The sequence below is a fragment of the Phascolarctos cinereus genome, unplaced genomic scaffold, assembly GCF_003287225.1.
Source record: "Phascolarctos cinereus isolate Bilbo 61053 unplaced genomic scaffold, phaCin_HiC Scaffold_3;HRSCAF=262, whole genome shotgun sequence".
Classification (NCBI taxonomy): Eukaryota; Metazoa; Chordata; class Mammalia; order Diprotodontia; family Phascolarctidae; genus Phascolarctos; species Phascolarctos cinereus.
This window is the reverse complement of record NW_027555736.1, coordinates 228,963,772-228,987,388: the sequence shown is the minus strand read 5'-3', so window position 1 is coordinate 228,987,388 and position 23,617 is coordinate 228,963,772. Positions and strand designations below refer to the sequence as shown.

General features: G+C 36.2%; 2 protein-coding genes across 4 annotated transcripts in view; both read left to right on the top strand.

The window, feature by feature from the left end:
- Positions 1-20,749, top strand: part of LOC110208347 (prostaglandin reductase 2-like) — a 32,914-nt gene extending 12,165 nt beyond the window's left edge. Inside the window, exons 4-10 of the mRNA XM_020986324.2 lie at positions 5,838-6,029; positions 8,610-8,780; positions 9,985-10,194; positions 13,269-13,390; positions 14,178-14,265; positions 17,882-17,921; positions 19,335-20,749. Of these exons, the coding sequence (XP_020841983.1) occupies positions 5,838-6,029; positions 8,610-8,780; positions 9,985-10,194; positions 13,269-13,390; positions 14,178-14,265; positions 17,882-17,921; positions 19,335-19,399 (888 nt within the window). The 3' untranslated portion in view covers positions 19,400-20,749. The remainder of the gene's footprint in view (positions 1-5,837; positions 6,030-8,609; positions 8,781-9,984; positions 10,195-13,268; positions 13,391-14,177; positions 14,266-17,881; positions 17,922-19,334) is intronic.
- Positions 1-23,617, top strand: part of LOC110208345 (prostaglandin reductase 2-like) — a 544,334-nt gene that overhangs the window by 448,791 nt on the left and 71,926 nt on the right. The window lies entirely within an intron of this gene.

The window sequence follows — 23,617 nt, the reverse complement described above, 5'->3', positions numbered from 1 at the left end:
AGGCATTTTATTTAGCCAAACAAAATGTTGCCTTACAGACCTCTCTAACAAAATATCTCCCTGTATATATCGAAATTATGAGATTCCTAGAAACATATGAGATAAACTTTTCTTACAATCCTGTGGCCTTTAATTTTAGGTGAGATATGTGCGCACCCAAGATGTTCAGGTTTGTCACGCAGGAGTTTCAGCACAGAGTTCAAGTCAGAACAGGATTCTTTACAAAAAAGGAAGTTCCCTAAATCTTCCTTTTTGTGGCTGCCATTGTAGTGAATTCCTTTAGCCCTGAACACTGCAGAGCCTCCCTTTAAAAGTATTTTATTTCTATTATTATGACCTTGATAAACATCAACAAAAATGAACATTTTCTATAGAAAGAATAGAAAATGAAGATTCCTTATAAAACCTCCAATACATAGTTTGTCTTTTTTATCATTCAAATTTAACGTGGTAGTTCTAACACTGTCCTGTTTTTCTGTGTCCCTTTCTTATTTCTTTTCTATTTTAAAAAAGAATTTGTTGACTTGTTTTTCTTAATTCTTTCTTTGTTACTTTCTTTTGTTGTTCCTTTGTTCCTTTCTTTCTTGCTTTCTTCCTTCTTTTCTTTCTTTCCTTCCTTCCTTCCTTTCTTTTTTTCCTTCTTTCTTTCCTGTCAGTACCACCCCTTCTCCTCCCCAAAACAAAAATCCTGTATTGTAACAAATTAGTTACCCAAAACAAAGCCATACATTGGCTCCTTCTGAAAATGCATGTCTCATTCTGCACCTGTCAGTCATCACATCTCTGCCAAGTCTTTATCAGTGCTCTTTGCATTGATGTTAGTTATTTAATCTTTCAAGTTGTTTTTCTTTACAATGCTGCAGTCACTGTTTAATTAGATCTCCTACTTCTGTTCATTTGGCTCTCTTTCAGTTCATACCAGTCCTCTCAGGTTTCTTTAAGTCTTTCCCTTTGCTCATGTCTTATGGCAAAATAATCAATTAAGAAATATTTATTAAGCGCCTGCTGTGTTCCAGGCATATGTGCCATGGACAGCTAGGTGGCAAAGTGGATAGAGTGCCAAGCCTGTATTCAGGAAGACCTGAGTTCAAATGCAGCCTCAGATACTTATCAGCTGTATGGTCCTGGGCAAGTTACTTAACCCTGTTTGCCTCAGTTTCCTCATCAGTAAAATGAGTTGGAGAAGGAAATGGTGAACCACTCTAGTGTCTTGGCCGAGGTGTCTTTGTCAAGACATCACCCTCATGAAATCATTGGTCCTCTTTGAGAATGAAGGAAAAACAGCAACAACTACTTCCCTTTTTAGAACTTTGTTTCTTTTTCCAATTCAATAAATATTAATCCAGCATCTACTGTGTGCAAGGCACCCAATATTAAATTTGTCACAAAGGTAGTAATAACACATGATGATTATTGAATTATCTTTTCTAAATGTTTGTCAGTCATCTCTTTAATTATACTTTCAGTATCTTTCCCGGGAATCAAAATCCCACCAACTGACCTACATAGTTTGCAGTCTGTGTTCTCTTCCTTTTTATTTTTTAAATCCAGACTTTTATCCATCTCCAGTCTTGTGATACCTCTCCCATTTTCCATAAGGGTCTTTCAGATATCATTGATAGAGGCTCAACATTCACATCGGCCAGTACTTTCAGATGATCTGGGGCAAGTGACTGAACTTCATCTAGGATAGCTAAGTGCTCACTCACTCTCTCCTTATATATTTTGGGTATCAACTCTGTTAGTCAGTTTTGTCTTGTCCTTTTTAGTGTAGAGATCATTCTCCTCTGCAGAGAGAAATGAAGCAATAAATTAAGATTTGAGCAGTTCTGTCTTCTCTCTACTGTCAGTTATCTCATCCACCCCAAGCAAAGTTATTATCTCTTCGTTTCCCCTTTTTCTCCTAAGGTAGGATTAAAAAAAAAAGACATTTTGTTGAACTGAGATTTCTTTGCCAGCCTCAAAGTCTAAGTTTTGGTATTCCCAACAATTTTTATTATTTTTTGTTTTGAGAGTATAAGATTAACTATTTTTCAAAAATTTAATTCATTTTTATTTTGAGTTCCAAATTCTCCCCTTCCTGCCCCACCTCTACTGAGAAGGCAATAAAAATAAAACTCATTACAAATATGTATTGGCATGCAAACAGTTTTCCGCATCAGCTATGTTCCAACAAGGGGGGAAAAAGTGAGAAAAAGAAAAACAGAAGAAAATGTTTCATTTTGCAGTCTGAGTCTATCTGTTCTCTTTCTAGAGCTTGATAACGTATTTCATCATTAGTCCTTTGGAATTGTAATTGGTCATTATGTTGATCAGAGTTACTAAGTTTCACACTCAGTTATCTTTACAATATTGTTTTTACTGTGTACCTTGTTCTTCTGGTTCTCCTCACCTCATATTGCATTGGTTCATATAAGTCTTCTCAGGTTTTGCTGAAACCATATCTATCATCATTTCTTACAGCATAGCAGTGTTCCATCACATTCATATACCGTAACTTGTTCAGCCATTTGCCAGCTGGTGAGCATCACTTCAGTTTCCAGTTCTTTGCCTTAGCAGTATCACTGGGTCAAAGGATATGTACAATTTAATAGCTTTTGGGGCATAGTTCCAAATTGTTCCCTAGAGTTGTTAGTTGTGTTTTAGAGCATTTTTAATATGGCTATTGGTAGCTTTAATTTCTTCTTCCAGAAGTTGCCTATTCATATCCTTTGACCATTTATTATATGGAGAATGACTCTTCTTCTCATAAATTTCACTCAGCTATATTTTAGAAAGGAGACCTTTATCAGAGTAAATATACAGATATTTCTTTCCTAGTTTCCTGTTTTCCTTCTAATTTTAGCTGCATTGTTTTTGTTTGTGTAAAAAAATTTATTTAATATCATCAGAATCACCCATTTTACTTCCTGTAAACCTTTGTCTCTTTTTTGGAATGAATTCTTCCCCTCTCCATAGTTCTGACAGTTAATTTCTTCCATGTACTACTAATTAGCTTATGATATCACACTTTATGTCTAAATCATGTGCCCATTTTGAGCTTATCATGGTATGTACAGTGTGAGAGGTTGGCCTGTGCCTCGTTTCTGCCAGGCTACTTTCCAGTTTTCACAATAGTCTTTGTCAGATATGAAGTACTTGCCCTGCTAGCTGGCATCTTTGGATTTATCAAGCACTAGGTTACTATGCTCATTTGTTTCTCTGTATTGTATACTTAATCTGTTCCATTGATCAACCTCTCTATTTCTTACCAAGTACCAAATAGTTTTGATAATTGTGGCTTTGTAGTATAGTTTGAGCTTTGATACTAGTATTCCTACTTCATTATATTTTTTTCATCGATTCCCATAATATCCTTAACATTTTGTTCCCCTAGATGAATTTTGTCAGGACTTTTTCCATCTTTACTAAGTAATTCTTTAGTAATTTGATTGTTATAGCACTGAATGAGTAAGTTAATTTAGGTAGTAATGTCATTTTTATTGACTGAGCTTACACATTAGCAATTAATATTTCTCTAGTTATTTGGATGTCTTGATTTGTATGAAGTTTTTTATAATTGTATTCATATAGTTCCTGTGGCAAATAGACTCACAAGTTTCTTAAACCATCCACAGTTATTTTAAATGGAATTTCTCTTTCTATTTCTTTCTTCTGGGTTTGTTTGGTTTTTTTTGGTCTAACATGGTTTTTACAAGGCTGTGCCATCATCCTCCATAAGGCAGTTGCCTTTGTTTCCATCTACTGAACATTTCTTTTTAAAACTTAAGTTTGTTGGTGAATTCCCTGTGCACATACCACGACCTTTTCTTCGTAAGGTCCTTGAAGACAGGTATTGTCTTTTGCCTCTTTTTGTATGTGCCTGGCACATAGTAAGTACTTACTAAATTTTTATTGAATTGATTTTTTTCAGACAAATACCATTTTAGAATCATTTCTGTTTTGGCTATGAGAATGTCATTCTTGAATATCTTCTTACTCTCCTGAGCTGACATACTCTGAAGCATTCTACTCTATGGAATCTTAACTTTGTTTCCTCTGAACTCTAAAATCTGACTTTCCAATTTAGGGTTCATAATACATACTGTGCAGATTTCCTCTCCTCTGTCACAAACTCTGATAAGAGGTGGTCACTTCTAGCTGGGGTCCCATCATGTCTACCTCAGCAACCAGTTTTTCCTGGGTAGTCAGAATCAGCTTCAGAGTAGAAATTCTCCTTCTTGGTTCCTCCACCTTTTGAAGCAGAAAATTATTCTTAGCTTCTTTGCTTGATAATTGAAGTCCCCCACCACTAATACATCATGCCTCTATGCCAGACTTGTAATATTTCCCAAGCTCCTCATCTGTCTCTTCTTTCTGTCCATGTGGTCTCTAGTACTCTCATATTTAAAGGTTTTAAGTGTTTGCATTGGTTAGCCACCTTGTAACTTCTATGATGTTATGAAAACTGTTCCTCAGAGGTCATTATGATCAGTAACACTAGGCTCAACAAACAGCTTAAGTAATTCCTATTTAGGTATGTTTCCTAAGCCTTGTTGTGTAATGTTGCTAAAATGAAAGACCTTCATTGATTTTTGTGGAATTGCCTGATGGAATAAATCATGCAGCTCTTAGTCATTGTTAGTTACATTTTTTTCCCCTGACTGTTTGAGAGGAACCAAGTCTTTCATATTTATGTATTACACCTTCTCACATTTCAGAAAGCAAGAAAGAAGCCTGGTAGCTTATGGTTTTGTTTGCCTGTATCCTTTACAGTTTTTTTTTCCATCACAAATTTTAAAAAGAGTCTAAAACGTTGTGTTCCCTAAGAGTATTTAACTTCTTTAGGAATTGTTCCTTCTGTTGGTAAAATTGTTGAGTATATAATTGTACCCCCTTCTGAGGACTCTTGAAGGAAACCTTTAGTTGTGGTTTTCATTGTTAACACTGATGACTTTCTCTTTTTTTACTTTTTTTAATTGATGAACAGTTTTATTAGGCTTTTTACTTTTTTAAAAAAACTTAATTTATTTATTTTTAGTTTCAACATTCACTTCTGTAAGCTTTTGAGTTTTAAATTTTCTTCCCCTTCTTCCCCTTCTTCCTCCCCAAGACAGTATGCAATCTAATATAGGCTCTACATCTACATATATGTTCCTATTAAACATATTTTCACATTAGTCATGTTATAAAGAAGAATTAGAACCAATAGGAGGAAGCACAAGAAAGAAGAAAGAAAACAAAACAGAAAAAAAAGAGCAAATAATATGCTTTGATCTGCATTCAGACTCCATAGATCTTTCTCTGGATGTGGATAGCATTTGACATCATGAGTCTTTTGGAGATGAGTAACTTTCTTTTTACCAAAAACGATATATCTGGAAATTGCCATAGCTAATCTGCTTCAACATTGTCCTTTCTAACTGTGTCACTAGCAATGGGTTCTAAATTGAAAACAGTTCCTCTTAGGGTAAAAGATTGAGTAATAGGGCTTTGGGAAGGAGGATAACTATGAGAAAAAATTTTTTTAAATTTGCAGGTTTGGGAATTGGAAGAATTTGTGAGATAATAATACTTCATAGTTTCATTAGGATTATGATGAGGATATTGAAAATCCTCTCTATCCTTTAAACAGGTATTTTCTTAAGCGAGATATTCTTTAAATAACCAATACCTGGGAGGAGAGAAAGGAAAGAGGAAGATAAAATTTTGTTTTTTATCTCATAGGATTGCTTCATGCTTAACACTATCTTCCGCCCCCCAACACCATTCAATATATCCCTTTTTAATACTTTCTAGATATATAGATATCATGAAGTATTTTCAGAATTCTCCTAATCAATGTTTTTGTTTCTCAGCGTAGTAGAATGAATGAAACCACTTTTCTTGAATTTATGAAGCCTTGGGAGCTGTCTGAAGTGATTGATGGTGGAGGTGTTGGAGTTATAGAAGAGAGTCAACATGCAAATTTGGCTAAAGGCGATTTTGTGACTTCTTTTTATTGGCCTTGGCAAACTAAGGCTATTTTAGAGGGAAATACCCTTGAAAAGGTAATGTCTAATAAGCAGTGCATATATATTTCGTATAATTCTGAGTTCATTTTTCCCTTTGCAGTTGATTCTCTTAATATCAAGAAAGTAATGAAATCATCCAGTTTCTTCTGCCTACTGACTGATTAAATGTATCAAAATTTATACCAACAATTAGTTGATTATGTAGTCTTTATTTCTTTTTATTGCCTGAAAATTTATATAAAGAATAAGTTATATAAAAATTAACTGTGTTTTCACTGAAAGTATAGTTAATGACTTTCATCTACTGTCTAAATCACAGGCCAAACAATGATGCTGAAAACTAAAGTCAAGGGACCTTTGTCACTTCATAGTAATAACTAGGGGCTTTATGATGGTATGATTTGAAAGTTTAGGTGGAAATTATCACCTCCTCCTAACTTCCCACTCAACAGTTGGCCTACCTGAGGACTTGAAACTTTTCATCATTAGTTAAAAATAACTTTTAAAATACACCTATGTGTTGTTACTACTAGCCTACAAGCATTAGTGTGGTACATCTCAATTACAATTTTTTCTGGAAGAAGTTGGAGATTTCTAAAGGACTCATTTAGAAGACAGATAAGTTTTGAAAGGATATAGGAAAAAGGGTCAAGAACTTGCCCTGCTGCTGACTGAAGGAATGTTGCAGCTGAGAGCTAAGCAGCTGGAAGGCAGCACAGGGACAATGAATACTTTAAGGAAAGAAAGGTGTTTAAGGGGCAGTAGGGTCCAGAAAGAACAGTGAAGAGGTCCTGAAATCATACGACCACAGTTTTGCCTAATGCTGGCCCTGGTGAACGCCACTAACAGTTTGCATTACCTGCCTTACATAAGGGTTATAAAGAAATTGCTTTCCAAACCTTGAGGTGTTACTATACAAATTTCAGGAGTTATTATTATCTCATTATGGTGATTGATCTGCTAATCACATCTTAGTTGGAAGGAATCTTGTAGGTTATCCAGTTCCATTTTACAGATCAGGAAACTGAAACAAAGGAAGATTGAGTTATTTTCCCAAGATCACATAGCTAATTAGTGGGAGAGCTATGTAGAAAAGCAGATAAACAAACAAACAAAATTCTTGAGCAGCTAAAGTAAACTTTTCATATTCATGGCATTTTGTTTTGTTCATGAAAAAATTATCATAGTTGCCTTTTATTTCCACCTCCTTTCCAACCCGCTAAAAAATAAAAACAAAACCCCAAAAATATGCATATTCAAGCAAAACAAATTCCCGTATTGTCCCTATGTGTCTCACTGTGTCTAATGTGTCTCACTCTGCACCCTGAGTCTATCACCTTTCTGTCAGGATGTAGATAGCATTTTTCATCATTGATCCTCTGGAATTATGATTGGTCATTGCATTCATTAGAGTTCTCAAGTCCTCCAAAATTGTTTTTTTTTTAAATATTGTTATAGTTTAAATTATTATCCTAGTCCTGCTCACTTCACTCTGCATAAATTTAAGTAGTCCTAAGTTTCTCTGAAATTCTTTCTTTCATTATTTCTGATAGCACAATAGTATTTTTTTTCTTTTATTTTCCTTTTTTTTTCTTGGTGGGCCAGTTGGGGTTAAGTGACTTGCCCAGGGTCACACAGATAATAAGTGTCAAGTGTCTGGTCTGAGGCTGGATTTGAAGTCAGATCCTCCTGACTCCAGGCCTGGTTGTGTCTCTATCCACCATGCCACCTACCTGCCTCCAATAGTATTCTATTATATTCATATGCCTGAATTGGTTCAGCTATTCAATACCAATTTCTTTGCCACTAAAAAAAGTGCTACCATAAGTATTTATATATATATAGGACCTTTTCCTTTTCCTTTTCCTTTGATTTCTTTGTAAGGCTAGTAGTGGTATAGCTAGGTTAAAGGGAACGTACAGTTTAATAACCCTTTGGGTGTTGTTCCCAATTGCTTTGCAAAATGGCTGTATCATTTGCTGTACCAGTAGCATGTCAGTGCCCCTGTTTTCCCACAATCACAACTTTTTTTATTTTAGGCAATGGGGTTAAGTGACTTGCCAGGGTCACACAACTAGTAAGTGTCAAGTGTTTGGTCTGAGGCCGGATTTGAACTCAGGTCCTCCTGACTTCAGGGCCGGTGCTCTATCCACTGCACCACCTAGCTGCCCTGCCACAGTCACAACTTTTGACATTTTGGAGGTTGAACTTTGGCTTGAAGCTTTGATTAGAGATTCCATATTCTAATGTTACCATTTTTTTTATAGCATGTATTAGTATTCCAATAAGGAACAGTAATTGGTATGCAGTGCCGATTGGCAGCTGTTTGGCAGCTGAGTGTGAGAGTTGTTTATGGTCACTGAGAGGTTACATGACTTTCCAACAATCACACAGCCAATTGTGATGGGCAGAACTAGGTCTTCCTGACTTCTAGTCCCAACTCTTTATCTGCTTTGACATACTGCTTTCAGTCCAATTTTATACTTTAGTGCCCTTAGAGTATAGGTATTTTACCATAACAGAAATTATATAGGATTAATTTCCACCAATGTTTCCTGTTTAAACTCTAATAGAAATCCATAGTGTGATATAAAATATGTGCATATTTTATTTTAGGTAGACCCACAACTTGTAGATGGACACCTTTCTTATTTTCTCGGTGCTATTGGTATGCCAGGATTGACTTCTTTTTTTGCAATTAAAGAAAAAGGTCATATACGCGTTGGTTCCAACCAGACAATGGTTGTCAGTGGAGCTGCAGGTGTTTGTGGATCATTGGCTGGCCAGGTAAACTTTGCTTATGATTACTTACTTTTTTTTAAAAAAGAAACATCTATAACTGAAGTCTCAATGTAAAACTAGACAGGCAGAAGTATAAGATTGAGAAGCACAGGTAATGTTTTGTGTAAATAGTTCTGAGAGAAGGGCTGTGTATACCTAGTTAACTATATTACTGCTATTATTAAAAATAAATGTACTGTGATTTGGGGATTTGTTTGGGGGTCTAGTTCTCTATGTGAAATTTAGAAGAACACAGAATTAGATGTAAGTGACTGAATGCTGTGATGGATGATATCAGAAAAAAACTACCTCTCTGAAATTTCATATTCTAATGAATAAATCTGTTAAAACCATAACTTCTCTGAATTTTTAAAATTCCAAATAAAAGATAAATGAATGGGGACAAAAATATAGAATTTAGTACAGATATACTCCGTTTAATGTTACTCTAAATAATGTCATTTTACAATAACATCTAAATATATTATAACCAAACAACTCTACAACATTGTGGAACTGTTACACCATAATTTGGTACAAATCAAATAGCTGGTGACAATCTGAACTCATGTTTAGTCCTCCTTGGCTGTAACTTTTAAACATCAGTTGGGTTATTGCTGTGTTGTTAGGCATTATTTCTATGGAACTAGCTGCTCCCTGGTTGTTTTACCTGATATATTTTTTTAGAACCCATGAATGGCCTTTAGACTATGCTTTTAAAAATTTCCATATTGTGTGTGTGTGTGTGTGTGTTTACACACACACACACATATATATATATATGTTATACAGGTGAAATGTAATAAACATATATTCATAATGAGAAATTACAGAGTGCAATTTTCTCTGAATACTTTTTTGGCATCTCTCAAGCTCAGAAACTTAAGTTCACCTATAGCATTGTGATGTGTTAATGATCTGATGATTCCTTTTATAAAATCCTATTGTAGCCGTCTGCTTGTAAACTCAAAATCACTGTCTGTTCTACTTATGTTCTATTCTGTTCTACTCTCCTGCTTTGTATGATTTGTTTTAAATATCACATCGTATCCTGGCTTGGCTCTTTAAGTCTTTCACTAGCCTTTGGCCAAAGTTTAAAAATTCTGACCTGACCTGAACTGTAAATGCCAGTACATACAGCTTTTCTAGATATCTAGGTACTGTTATAAAAATGTAAAACCATTTAATTTTCAAACTTTTATTATTGTAGATTGGCCGTTTGGAAGGCTGTTCCAGAGTGGTGGGAATTTGTGGAACAGATGAGAAGTGCTCCATCTTGGTCTCAGAACTGGGCTTTGATGCTGCAATTAATTATAAGAAAGGGAATGTGGCAGAAGAACTCCGCAAGGTGTGCCCATCTGGAGTGGACGTTTACTTTGACAATGTTGGTGGTGACATCAGCGATACTGTTATACGCCAGGTGATTGATCACTTCCTCCTATAAATTTGAATAATTAATAAGTTTTATTCCTATTTGTTTACACACACACACACACACACACACACACACACACACACACACACACACGCACGCACGCACACGGTTACTCTGAGCCATCAGCCAAAAAACAGTTCTGCTCTGATAAAACAACCTGATAGTTTCTTATTGTATTCTGTAGTGTAACCATCCTCAGTATCTAATTTGTCTCTTACTGTGAGTTACAGTGAGAACAATCCCCAAGAAACACTGATTAAGCACCTACTAAGTATCAGGCACTCACTGGGGATACAAAGACAAAAGCAAAACAGATGTTGCCCTCCTAATAAAGGAGACATTGGATACATTCACAAATATATAAAAAATAAATAGAAGGTAGTTTTGGGAGAGGGAGGGCATTAGTAGCTCCTGGAATCAAGAGAGTGACGCTGGGCAAGTCACTTACTCTGTTTGCCTCAACTGTAAAATTTAAAATGTAAAAAGGTTCCTCATCTGTAAAGTGAGCTGTAGAAGAGAGTTACCTGGAAGAAGACTGGAAAGGTAGGAAGGGGCCACTTTGTGAAGATCATGAAGTGAAAAACAGAGCAGTTTTATTTGATCTTGGAGGTAAGAGGGAGCCACTGAAGTTTATTGAGTTTAGGTGTGGTGTTGTCAGACAGGTACTTTGGGAAAATCACTTTGGCAGCTCTGTGGAGGTTGGAGTGGAGTCTTGAGGAAGGGAGGCTACTACAATAATCCAGGCAGCAGGTGTCACTGGCCTGAACTAGGGTAGTGGCAATGTGAAAGAAAGAAATTTCAAAAGACTATAAATGATGAGATCTGCAACTGACTGGATATATGGGATGGGTGAAAGGGAGGAGAGTGTAATTAGAGCAAGGCTAAAGGCCTGGGATAGTCCTGGGGATTGCAGGAATTTGGAGGTCATGATGAACATGGAGAATGGGTTTAAGAAGAGTAAAGCATTGTCACACTCTGAAAATAAATGACCAAAGAGCCACGGAGATTATGCACCAACTCTTAAACCCTGGAAATATAAAAGAGCTCACAAAGGTTATAGACAAAAAGCCTTCTTTATCCCACTAGACGAGGGGAACTAGACACATGTGCCAGGGTCTCCTCTAAGACCAAAGCAGCAAGGCTAAGCCTTTTTACACACAGTTCTTGCTAGACAGAGAACAAAGCAGTGCAGTGTGACCACAGCATTGAGGTGAGTTTGCCTAGTGACAAAAAGTCTATTCATGGCAGGGCTTCATGAGCAGAACTTGGTTCCTTTAGATGCTTCTTTGAGCTCAGGGACCACCTGGAGCTGGTTTAAGCCAGTTTTGTGATTTAGCTGCACCTGAGTTCATCCAGAGGATGAGTGCAAAGGATTATTGTTGTGCCAGGCTCAGGGCACAGCTTGTTTGCTGGGCCTTAGCTCTGGAAAACAAGGTGTCTTCTCATAGTAATAAAAGAGAGTAGAAAAAAGAGGAATAGTCTTAGGGTGTGGGTCTTGACAGCACACAGACAGATGGAACTATAAGAGATTAGAATAAAATAGAGAAATGTCAGAGTTACTCATCATGGAAGTAGAATATTTTTGAGTAATGGCAAGGGTATCATTCTCAGCTCTGTATAGCCAAGGTGGAGTACAGAAATGGCTCATGGGAATTAAATAGATTGAAGGACTGGGAGTTTAGGGTATTCATGGGAATATCAATATGCATGTTGAGTTCCATAATACAAAGCATGAACTTGGATGGAAAAGGAGCCAAGGCACTGAATGCTTTGAGAAAAGAGGACGAATGTCCTAGGGCTTGGTAGACAATAGACACCTCAATCTGAGTGATAAATATGGATAGTGACTCTTAAATGAGGACAGTTTGCTGAGATGGTGGAGGGAAATTCTGAAAGCATTAAGGAGGACCAAGAAGTATTCCACCTCTCATCCTTAGACCAGTGAGTTAGGGAGTTTGAGAGAAGGTGCAACTCATCCTAGAAAGAATGCAAGTGTTGAAGTGTCATTGAGTATCAGGTCTCAATGAGTGCCAGAAGATGGAGGTAGCATGAGAGAAACAGACCCAAGAATCAGAGAACTTTGTTAATTATATAGAACAAGAATTCCAGAGGACGGAATAGAAGGGTGAAGGGACATGGAGCCAGGTGTTTTGTAGACAGTGTTGAACATTTAGCTTTTTGCTAATCAACAGGCATTTACTGTGCACCTACTCTGTTCCAGGCACCATGCAGAACTGGGGATACAGTGCCAAAAGTAAAACAGTTCTTGCCCTCAAGGAAGGCATTCTATCAAATGAGATAATCTAATCCTTTCCCATTAATTCTTCAAGTCAATGAATTAAAGTTATTTCTTCATAAGCAGTAAGCTTTTGTTGTCTTTCATGCCTGTCAAAAATATATGGAAAATATATTAGGAAGAAAAAAGAATTATATGTAATCATGCCATTTGGGAAGAAATGCATAAATGAGTTAGGTGCATTCAAATGATGGCTGATCTTGGGTTGCGCTCAAGGTTTTCAGAAAGAAACAGAATTGTCTTAGCTAGAATCAAAGGACTCCTCCTGTCTCACCATCATCCAGTTTCTACTTACTACTCCCTAGGGAAGCCAGGAGAGTAAACTGAAATGACTACAGGTGGATAAACATTTTATGTTTTATAGAGTTTTAGTATTTCATCATCACTTGTTATATGTCACCTTACTAGATAATTTACCATAATTTCAAGTTAAGTGAGTGTTTGAAGATGAACTTCTGTTTCCTTAGAGTTACAGAATTTAATATTACATTTTTTCCTGGTTAGCAAGTTTCACCTCCCCTGTATATATCCGTTTGCTTACCACTTTACATTCATAAATACATGTCTCCCCTCCCCCCAAAAAAATTTCTAAGTTACTATTAGTGGATAGTCAGGGTTTTTGTTTTCTTTTGGCTTCCACGGATGTGTTCATTGACACTTATTCTATGAAAACATTCATACTTTTCATAAAGCAGCCCTATATTCAGTAACTATAGAGAAAAATCAATTTCTTGGGGTATAGTAATCAATTTTCTCTGAATAGATGAATCAGAACAGCCATGTTATCCTGTGTGGCCAGATTTCTCAGTACAACAAGGATGTTCCTTATCCTGCCCCATTGCTGCCTGAGGTAGAGTCAATTCGGAAAACAAAAAACATCACGAGGTATACTTTCTTTTCTTTACTACCATATTAAAACCATATATCCATATACTATATGTATAAAAATATAAACAGATAGATATGCTTTTTTGCCCTGAGCTGTTCCCCCATCCCAATCCAATAAACATTTTATTAAGTGCCTAATATGTGCCAGCCATTGTGCTAAGTGCTGGGAATACAATTAATAAAAATACACATGCTTCTTGCCTTGGAGGAGTGTACAATCTAATTGGGGGACACAACATACAAAAGGAGGTAGGAAAGGTGTCAGGGGAGGTGCCATGGGAAACACTGTTCCCTGGAGTTGAGAGCAGGCAAAGAAGCAGATGCATAGTGGAGAGAGGAGTTGAGAGCCTACCTTCTGCCCTTTATAAAGGAAGGCATTGGGAAGGCTTTGGTACTTCACCTGCCAGCCCTCCAATCAAATGGAAGAGGAGGGTGAGGGAGGTCATGACAATCAGAGCTTGATTTAGCATCATGGTGATGAGATTTATGTAATGAGTTTATCCTGGGAAGGGTATCTTATTCTTTCCAGTTGAAACCCAGCAGAGTAGTGCTATGTATTTAAAACCTCATGAAGCCCAGTAATAGATTTTGTTAACTTAGATAATGGTTTTGACATTGACTCCCTGATATCTTTTATTTGCATAACATTTGTCTAAACCGCATCTGACTGAACTCAATATGATTAAGCCATGATATTTGTTCCATGAAAAGATTTCAGAGGCTTGTGAAATTATCTGATCTTGCTTTTTTTCTTGTTTTGGATTGCTCTTTTATTTTTTTATAGGGAAATGTTTCTGGTGTTCGATTATACGGACAGATTTGAGTCTGGAATTCTACAACTAAGTCAGTGGTTTAAAGAAGGAAAATTAAAGGTAGGACTTGATCCTATGTCCTTATCAATTTATTGCTTTTCTCCTATATCCTAAATGTAGTGAGCTTGAATTTCTGTGTAGTTTGAAAAATTAGGTTGTTATCCTAGGTATAGTTAATTCAGATTATATAGCTGGGATAAGGGCCCAGTTGCTCACTACAGTTAATTTAAATAAAAACCACTTTGATATGAAGATTGTATTACTTTGTACTGAGATAGGATTGGAACAAAAATCTCTGGCTCACAGATTCTCAAAGGGTGGTCCATCTATCTCCAGGGATCACCAAAACCCTTTCAAAGGGTCCTTGAGGTCAAAATTATTTCCTTAATAATACTAAAAAATTATGTAACTATTAAAGTGCTCCTCTATTACCCAACTGTACATCCATTTGAAGCCGGATTTTCTTCATATACTTTACTTAAAACAGCACATCACAGCAGATTGAATGTAGAAGCACATAGGGGAATCAAGCTGTTTTCTGCTAAGACCCACATTAAAGAGATTGACAAAAATATAGAAAGCAATGCTTCTAAGTTTTTTTGTTTGAGATAATAGTTATTTTTCATAAAAAAGTCATGTAAATATGTAACATATATGTTGTTATTTTTGAACGGATAAATATTTTTAAATATCCATTTTATTTCTAACTGGAAAACAGTAATAGCTACAGCCCATATAAACAAAAGCTATTTGAGGTCCTCAGCAATTTTTAAGAGTGTAAAAAAAAAACCCTTTCACTTGACCCTTCCATTTCATTAGTCTACTATCCTATATCTCTTCTCTCTTTCATATCTAAGTTCCTAGAGAAGACTGCCTACACTTGTTACCTATACTTGCTTACCTATCATTTTTCAACTACTTTTAAACGATCTGATCTTATATTGGTAATTCCTTGTTGCTTTAAGATAAAATACAAACTTCTCTGGCTGGCATCCAAATCCTTCCATAATTTGGTTCCCACCTATCTTTACCAACTTAATTCATCTTCATATTCAGGCAATGTACATTCCATCATTAGTCCTGTGGAATCATAGTTCATCATTGTTACCCTGATCAGCGATTCTAAGTCTTTGAAAGTTGTTTGTCTTTACAATATTAATATCATTGTATAAAATAGGCTATTTAGGCTGACTCACTCTGCATCAGTTCATAAAAGTCTTCTATGTTTTTCTGAAACCATCACCTTCATTGTTTCTTACAGCGCAGTAGCAGTAGATCACCATTTATATACCATAACTTGTTCAATAATTTCCCCAGTAGATAGATACTCCCTCAGATTCCAATTCTTTGCCACTGCAAAAAGACCTATAAATATGTTTGCATAGATTTATAGTTTGTTACTCTACTAGTGCTATATATTATTATATTAGCACTATAATAGTACTAATTTCTTCCTTAATCTACCTTCCCTCTTTTTCTTCTTCTTCTCTTTCCTTCTGGATTACTATTTAGTGAAATACTCTGAAAAAAAATTTATCCTTTTTTTTAAAGCTCTAAATTAGTTTTTTTCAGAAATTCTAATTGAATTTGTGCCCAAGCTATGGTTTTCTTTGAACCTCTGCTTATAGACATTTTGGAATCATTCTTTTCTTCTGGATTTATGTCTTAAGCAGCCCTGTTGTCATAATAGCTTTTTGGGATGGGATTCTTTCTTTGTTTGCTCCTTCTTCCAGCCTGCTTCCTGACTTTAGAAGTGATGTTAGGCCTAAGCTTTGTCTACTTCTGTAGGAAAAGTCTGGGCCAGTCCTGTTCCTACTTTCTTGGGGTTCTTGAGGACTGAGGTATTCTAGAATCTCAGGGACAGCTCAGGTTGGGGACCTGCAAGTTTTCAGTGTTCCCTGGGTGATCATCACGATCCAGGGCGAAGTCTGATCACTCCCTCCCTGGTCTAAGCTCTGCATGTTCCTGACCTGGATGTGGGCCTGAGCAACATACATGTAGAGTTTCAGCAGAATACCCCTAGACCCTCGGTACTAGAACGTTCCAGGTAGTGCGCTTTTCACCAGATCCCCACCATCTATAGATCTCTGTCTGACCTGGGCCCGAAGAATGACTCACTTTACTTTTTTTCTTCCCTTCAATTTCCCAATCAGGATTCATTCTGGTACATTTTCTTTTTCTTTTGTTTTTAAAAAATTTTGCTTTTAGTTCCCAATTTTCTTCCTGCTCCCTCTGCCCGTCGAGGAAGAAAGAAATACAATGCAGTACAAACATATATAGTGAAGCCTGGTGCATTTTCTACCTGTCTTTGGGGGAGTTGGAGGAGGGTTCTTGGGGAGCTCACTGTACTTCCTGCTACTCCATCATCTTGACTCCCCCTCTGGTAATGACCTTTTAATTATCTTATTATACTGATAGCCCTGATGTTCATTGTGGATCAGTGACTGTGCAAGAAGTGTGTGCTTCTGTGCTTTGGCCTTGATGTTTCTATCACCCAGTCTGAGATTTGGTCCTTCTGAAAATAGGGAGGCAAAGGCTGGGATTTCTGATCTTTTTTCTCCTCCATATTTTGTCACCTTGGTGTACTGCATTCCTTCAGGTGGCAGTGGAAATGGAGAGGAAGAAGCAAATACCAGAAATATTTCAAAGAAAACTTTTTTCATGGCAGGATTTCTTTTTTAAAAAATTTATTTTGTTTTAATATCAGATCATGTCTGAATATACCCTTTACCACTCTCCTACCCAGTGAGCCATGCCTTGTAACAAAGGATAACAGGGGGGAAAAAAGAGAAAAGCAGTTCAATATAACCACTCAAGACCCAGTGAATCTGGTGGTGTATACAATATTCCACTCTCATAGTGTCTCTATCTGTATAATTATAGAGACCAAGTGCATCAAAGACAGTATTGTAGATAGAAAAGATTTCTTAATGATCTTCTAGCCTGATAGTTTACTTTCAGTAAAGTATAGGAGGGAAAGGAGTTCAGAAATTAGAAGAAACCTATTAAGAATAAATCACTTAATTTCTTAGCCATTTGGGAAAAAATGGCTGATTCAAAATGTGTGCACACTCCTACTTTTAAAAATTGTTACTTAATGTTAAAATCCTAAATTATATAATAGAAAACAAATATTTAATTATTCTTACAAAAAGTTACCCTTATAGGGCAGCTAAGTAGCACGATAGGTGGAGTCAGGGAAATTCATCTTCATGAGTTCAGATTTGACCTCAGACACTTACTAGGTGTGTGGTGCTGTGCAAGTCACTTAACCTTGTTTGCCTCAGTTTCCTTGTTTGTAAAATGAACTAGAGAAGGAAATGGCAAATCTCTTCAGTATTTTTGCCAGGGAAACCCTAAATGCAGTCACAGTCAGATACTACTGAAAATGACTGAACAACAACAAAGATGATGTTTTGTTTCCAGCTGCTTGGATTTGGTAGAAATTTCTTGAATCGTATTTGTTTATTTAACAGAGACACTTCTAAGTAGAGTATGAGGGAGGAAAGAAAACCATAATATTAGTTGATAGGGAAAAGCAGATTTCTTATTCATAAAAATATGATTTACATGCTTTTATAGACCATACATTGCATATTAGAAGTATACTAAGGGCGAAATAGTTTGCCTTTGCAAAATAAGAAAGAAAATTAATTCCAGTTATTTTGATTTGTAGATCAGAGAGACGGTGATCAATGGCTTGGAAAACATGGGAGGTAAGATGATCAGAAATTCTTTAATAATTCAAGTGTAAGTTCTTACTCTGAAATAGTACTTCTGCAGGCATTTCTCTCTTTCTCTGTGTTGTAGGTCTTGTGTTTCTTTTCTGGGAAATGTTACATTAATTTGAATGGAATATGAACTTATCCAACCTTTACCAAAGATTCAACTTAATGATATTTAAGAGAAACATCTTTCTTTAGTGTGTCTCATTTTATGAGGCTCTTTCTTGAGTTCATCAAATAGTATGTGCATAACTTACACATGAATGGGGAGTACTTTTCAGTTTATATATTACAGGGATTGGGGAAAATTTTTAATATTAATTTTCATGAAAATAGGGGGTTTTTGTCTCCATGTGCATAGTTTTCAAAATTCTCTTGGGGCTTTCTTTTGTGTGTACACATATAGTTAGCCAATAGAATTTTATTTTAGAGTTGTGTTACTTAAAAACCTTTTATTTTCCATTAGAAAAAATGAATTATATTTGCCTTGGGTGAAATTCATCTTGACGGTATTGTAAAAACATCTCCTCTTTTGAAAACCACATTTACACAAAAGCCCCAAGTCTTTTAAGTTAACAGGTGTTAGTTTCATTTATCCATCTTGTATAAACATTGTTATTTATATTCTTTATAAGAGATTACCTCAAAACTTTTTTCACTGATTTTGTTTCCTGAGCTGACAGTGAATGCCTATAGTTAGTAAGAGATGGACATTTTCAGTTCAGGTACTGATGTTTAAGTTGTGCCTTACCTTGATTTGGACTAATCTTTGTGCTTCAGAGCTGCTGTGATCATTTAGCCTGCACCACGTGGCCCTAGGCAGGGGCCAAAATTAAAATAGGCTGATCTGCTTCAGGCCACACATAGGTTTTTAGTGGCTCACTTTCCAAGTAAAGGCATAATTAATGATTAAACTATTTTGCCAATAAGCCACATTTTGAAAAAGGAAAATATCAATTAATTACACTTATTACTTAAGATTTTTATTGATCATGAAATTGCTTCTCTCAGACTAGAGACAGGCTGACAGTGGTTGTTTGCCTCAGTCACATGACAAACAGGAGAGAGGGGCTGTGGCAACCCACCTGCCACCTTATATGATAGGCACAGTAGTGACTAGTGGAAGGCAGATTAAGCAGGGCACAGACAAAGCTCTTGTTACATGTTTACTTTCTTTTCTATCATATACATTTTTCTCAGGCTATCTGAGATTCTTTGGCAGGCCGCAAGCAGGACACATGTTGTGCAGGACTGATTTAGGACATCATTGAGAATTATAAAGCTCCGTTTTTGATATATGGATAGATAATGTTATTTTGAGCTATTACAACAATCATTTATAAAACTGGTGATATTATGTAACTGACACTAATTCTTCAAGATTATTAATTTTTTCTTTTGCAGTTGCCTTCCAATCTGTGATGACAGGAGGCAATATTGGGAAGCAAATCGTTCGTATTTCTGAATAAAAATCTCTGTGCTTTCATTGGATTACACATGATCAAGAACATCTAGCAGATGTCTTTTCAATTTTAACAACAGAGATTTCAAAGTCTGTTGATAGATTTATAAGATTAATTAAACTAACTTTTTTGGTTTCTATTTGCAGCATTGGTGATAGCTTTAATGATAATTATTTCTTCCAACTTAATATACCCTAGATATAACTAATTGTAGTGTAACAAAAGGTCAGCATGACCCATTTTTCATATTTTTCCAAGAGCTAGCATTTTCTATGATGTTTACATTAGATATTTTGAATCCACAAAAGATTTTAGTACTATTTTTTAATATTCAGAATAAAATAATAGTTGAGAACTTTATAACAATATTAAGACTTCCTGAAAGAGTCAATCTTGACAGTATTCAGTTTGTTCAGGTGTTTTGTCTTAAAGATTAAACTCATTTCTAAGTACTTTAAGATATGAAGATCTGATTAGAGCATGAAGACACTTTGTTTTTGAACCTTATGATGTTTTGTAACATTGCATCTCACTAAGTGTACTTTACCTGGACCATTAAGAAATTATGGGAGCCACACCGGCCCTGAAGTCAGGAGGACCTGAGTTCAAATCCGGCCTCGGACCAAACACTTGACACTTACTAGCTGTGTGACCCTGAGCAAGTCACTTAACCCCAATTGCCTAAAAGAAAAGAAAAGAAATTCTGGGAGCCACATTTTGATTATATTGTCATTAAAAAAGGGGAAAAAAATTCTGACAATGCAGATAGCCTTTTAATTTGTAGAAAATGTTAAACTGCATTGAAACATAAGATGAAATGAATGGGAAAGTGATATGTGAATTAATTTTAGACTCAGACTTATGACCCTAATTCCTCTGCTATATCTTTTTACAAATCATCTTGAGCTGAAGGGTTTTTGAAGTCTTTAAAATTAGGAAAAGTACAGGAATTATAGATACTTATTCTTTGGTTACTTTTGGGAACAGGACACAGAATTGCATCTGGGAACAGTGGAGCTTATATTTTTTTAATCTATGCTAAACTTAAGCTAAGGCTTTGTGGTTTGGCTACAGTTCACTCAAGAACTCTTTAGTGCCTTTAAAAACAAATGAAATGACAAGTATTAAGAATAAATGGAAAGTAGAAATAGTTATGGGTTTTTTTTTCATCTTTCCACCATAATTTGAAAGGAACTAAAAGGGCTTTTGGAAGAGAGATAGAATCTTTATAGGAATATCTGTAAAATATAGTAAAGTGTTATACACAAGTCTTTATGTAACACACAAATCTGTCTCTAATGCATTTGAAATTTTTAAAAATTGAAAATAGTTCATTAAAATAATTACAGATGCACAGCTGTGTGTGGCATTGTTTCTCTAATTCCCTCTAGGCTGTCTCCTTAGGCTGGGGCTGGCTCACTCATCCTATTCGTACCCACTCCAGCAGGTTGGGGTAGTCCCTCCAAAGGGTTGGCCATACTGTTACTGCTCATCTTTAGGGTCCTAACAATAGCCTTGCTGATAGGGAGGAGATACACTCCTACAACTTGCTTTACTTCTCATTTATGCAAAGTATTCAAAATGACACAGTGGACTCTTAAACAGCAAATATTTAGTAATCAAGAAGGCAAAACACAAAAAAAATCATAAAGTAACATTTTCAAGAGAAGGAAAAAGCATGAATAGTCAAAATATAACAGTATACCTATAAAACTGGGACACATTGTTCCACCAATATATATAATGCCCATGGAGGAAAGTGGGCACACAAAGAAATCTAGCAGTGAAGTAGTGGAAGGGAATCCAGAACTCTGGACTGCAGACCTTACACAGTCTGTATTTCACCTGCTATGCAGGCCTACTCCTCTTCTGGGCCTCTCTACTGCTGGATGAAGCCACTACTCTGCTACTCTTAGGCAACAAAAGCAGCATTAAGGTTTTTTTCTAAACAGGTGCATTACACTCTTTCAGTGAAGTGGCAGCCCTAAGTTTACAGTCTTCAGCTTTCCAGATTTGCTCCCTTATGCTGCTCTCTGGGCTCTGTGATGAAGAGCAATTCAGACAAAGCCAGCCAGCTCTTCATACAGCAGGATTCTGCCTTCTCCAGTCACATCCCAGCAGTATTTTCAGATGCTGTTTGTCTGATGCCATCCAGAAGCTGCTGTTTTTGTTTTCTTATTCTCCTCTGCTGCTTTCATACATCAGTAGGCAGTCTCTGCCCTGCTTCTGTTTCTCTTTCTATTATTATCTTATGACTTCATGAGGATATTGTCTTCTCATTCTTATTTCTCTCCCTCCTCCCTTCCCTACCCTATGCCTCCCAAATCAAGATTCCCTCAGGAGTAGTGACTCATCTCTAATTTGGGTTGAGAAACTCAAGATCCACATTGCTATCAAGTATTCTGCAAGCAATTGTTACATAATAGTTCTGAAATAATTTAATAGATTGCATGGTGAATATGTAATAAACCCCTATGCTAAGCACATCATTTTACAATGCAGTGGAAGTTTGTTAAATTAGCACTCTTACTCAAACAGCTTATTCATGAATAAGAGGGACTAAACAATATAACTCTTAAAACCTCAAAATTAAACTTTTAAGTCACCATGTAAAATGTTGGATAATTTTCACATTGAATTATTAATTTTCATACTGTAATTACCAAAAAAATAAGCTTTTGGGCAGTTCCAATATTTTTGTTTTTGTCCATGTCCAAAAGCACAAATTCCTCCAGTGCAGTAGGCTATTGGTAAATGCTTATGATTGTTGAATATAAACCCCTACATGTACTTGAATACAAAAAAAATATCAAATTTAAGACAATTCAACCTTATGATGTTAGGTCACTGGGCTATGTTGATCAGAAAGCTATTTTCAAGGCCACAGTTTTATGAAATTCCTATTTTTTGACGTGGCCCATTTGCAATTTTGTTGTCCTTGACTGCTTGTCAATTACAAGGGAGGGTTTTTAATGGTGAAGGGAGAATTGTAAGAGAGGATTAATAGTAAGCAGAGAAAAAAAGGAGCACCAGTAAAATATTTTTAACAGACTCAAAAGAAAACAGACATGTTGGACAGCTTTGGAAGTAATGTGTGGATTATACTTAAAAAGTAACAAGAAGATTCATGCAATGGAGATTTATGTTTTTATATGCAAGCCTTTTTTTCTATTCTCTGTATTTGGAAATGCTCACATTTGTTGGTATTTGTCAAGATCATAAGTGTAAACATTTTAGTTTTTAAAAAAACCATGGTGTTTCAAGTCCTGTCAAAATTAGGGTCCAAATTTGAATTTTATCAAGTACAAAAACTATATGATAAAAAGTTTAAAATCAACAGTTCTAAAAATATCGTACTGTAACTAGAAAACCTGTAAATGACTTCTGATGTAATTGTGGAGAGCGTATTCTGGCTTTGGACTTACCATCCCAGAGTCAGTCTGGTACGTCTCCTCAGGAACCTAGAGGCACCCTGAGAGAATTTAGGTTTCTCTTCTAATGAAAGTCACGTTCCCTCTTCACTGTTAGCCAACAGAGACACCTCAATTCCATTTAACCAGCTCATATCAATTAGCTTTTACAAAGTGATATTCACTATGAAGATATAATAATAACAGAAATACAAACTTCCCCCTCAACACTTCAGGGAAACGCTTTCTCCTATACCATCTCATTCTTTGGGAAAAGTCGTCTCAGACATAGCACAGTTCTGTGCAACATTGGTCCCTCCACTTTCATGTCCAGGTTTATCATGACTCCCAGATGAGTCCTTCTCTCAGCTTCCACTGAACTGGGTCCTTAAGGTTGCTCCCAAAGGCCACTCCCTGCAGTGATGTTGGGATGGATGCAAAACTTGTTGTGACTCTGACTCCTAGACCCTTGGTAGCTCACTCTCCTGACCTTTCAAAACTTACCATGTTGGAGCCTTCAGATTAATCTTCATTGCCTAGTTGAAAGATCAAATACTGAGACAGATGTGGGGACAAAAATCACCCTGAATGACTAAAAGAGAAACTGAGGCAGAGTTCTCAACCAAAGCACTTTATTAAAGGGACCTGGCCCCCTCTTCTTCAAGCCCTGAGATACCCCCTCCTTCCAGTGCCTCATTTTTGTAAGGCTTAATACCAGATTTGTTATGTGAATATTCTAGAGCTGCTATACAAAGTACAGAATCCCATTGGTTGACCATAAGCTAAAATAAGCAAAAAATGGTATGTTAGCAGG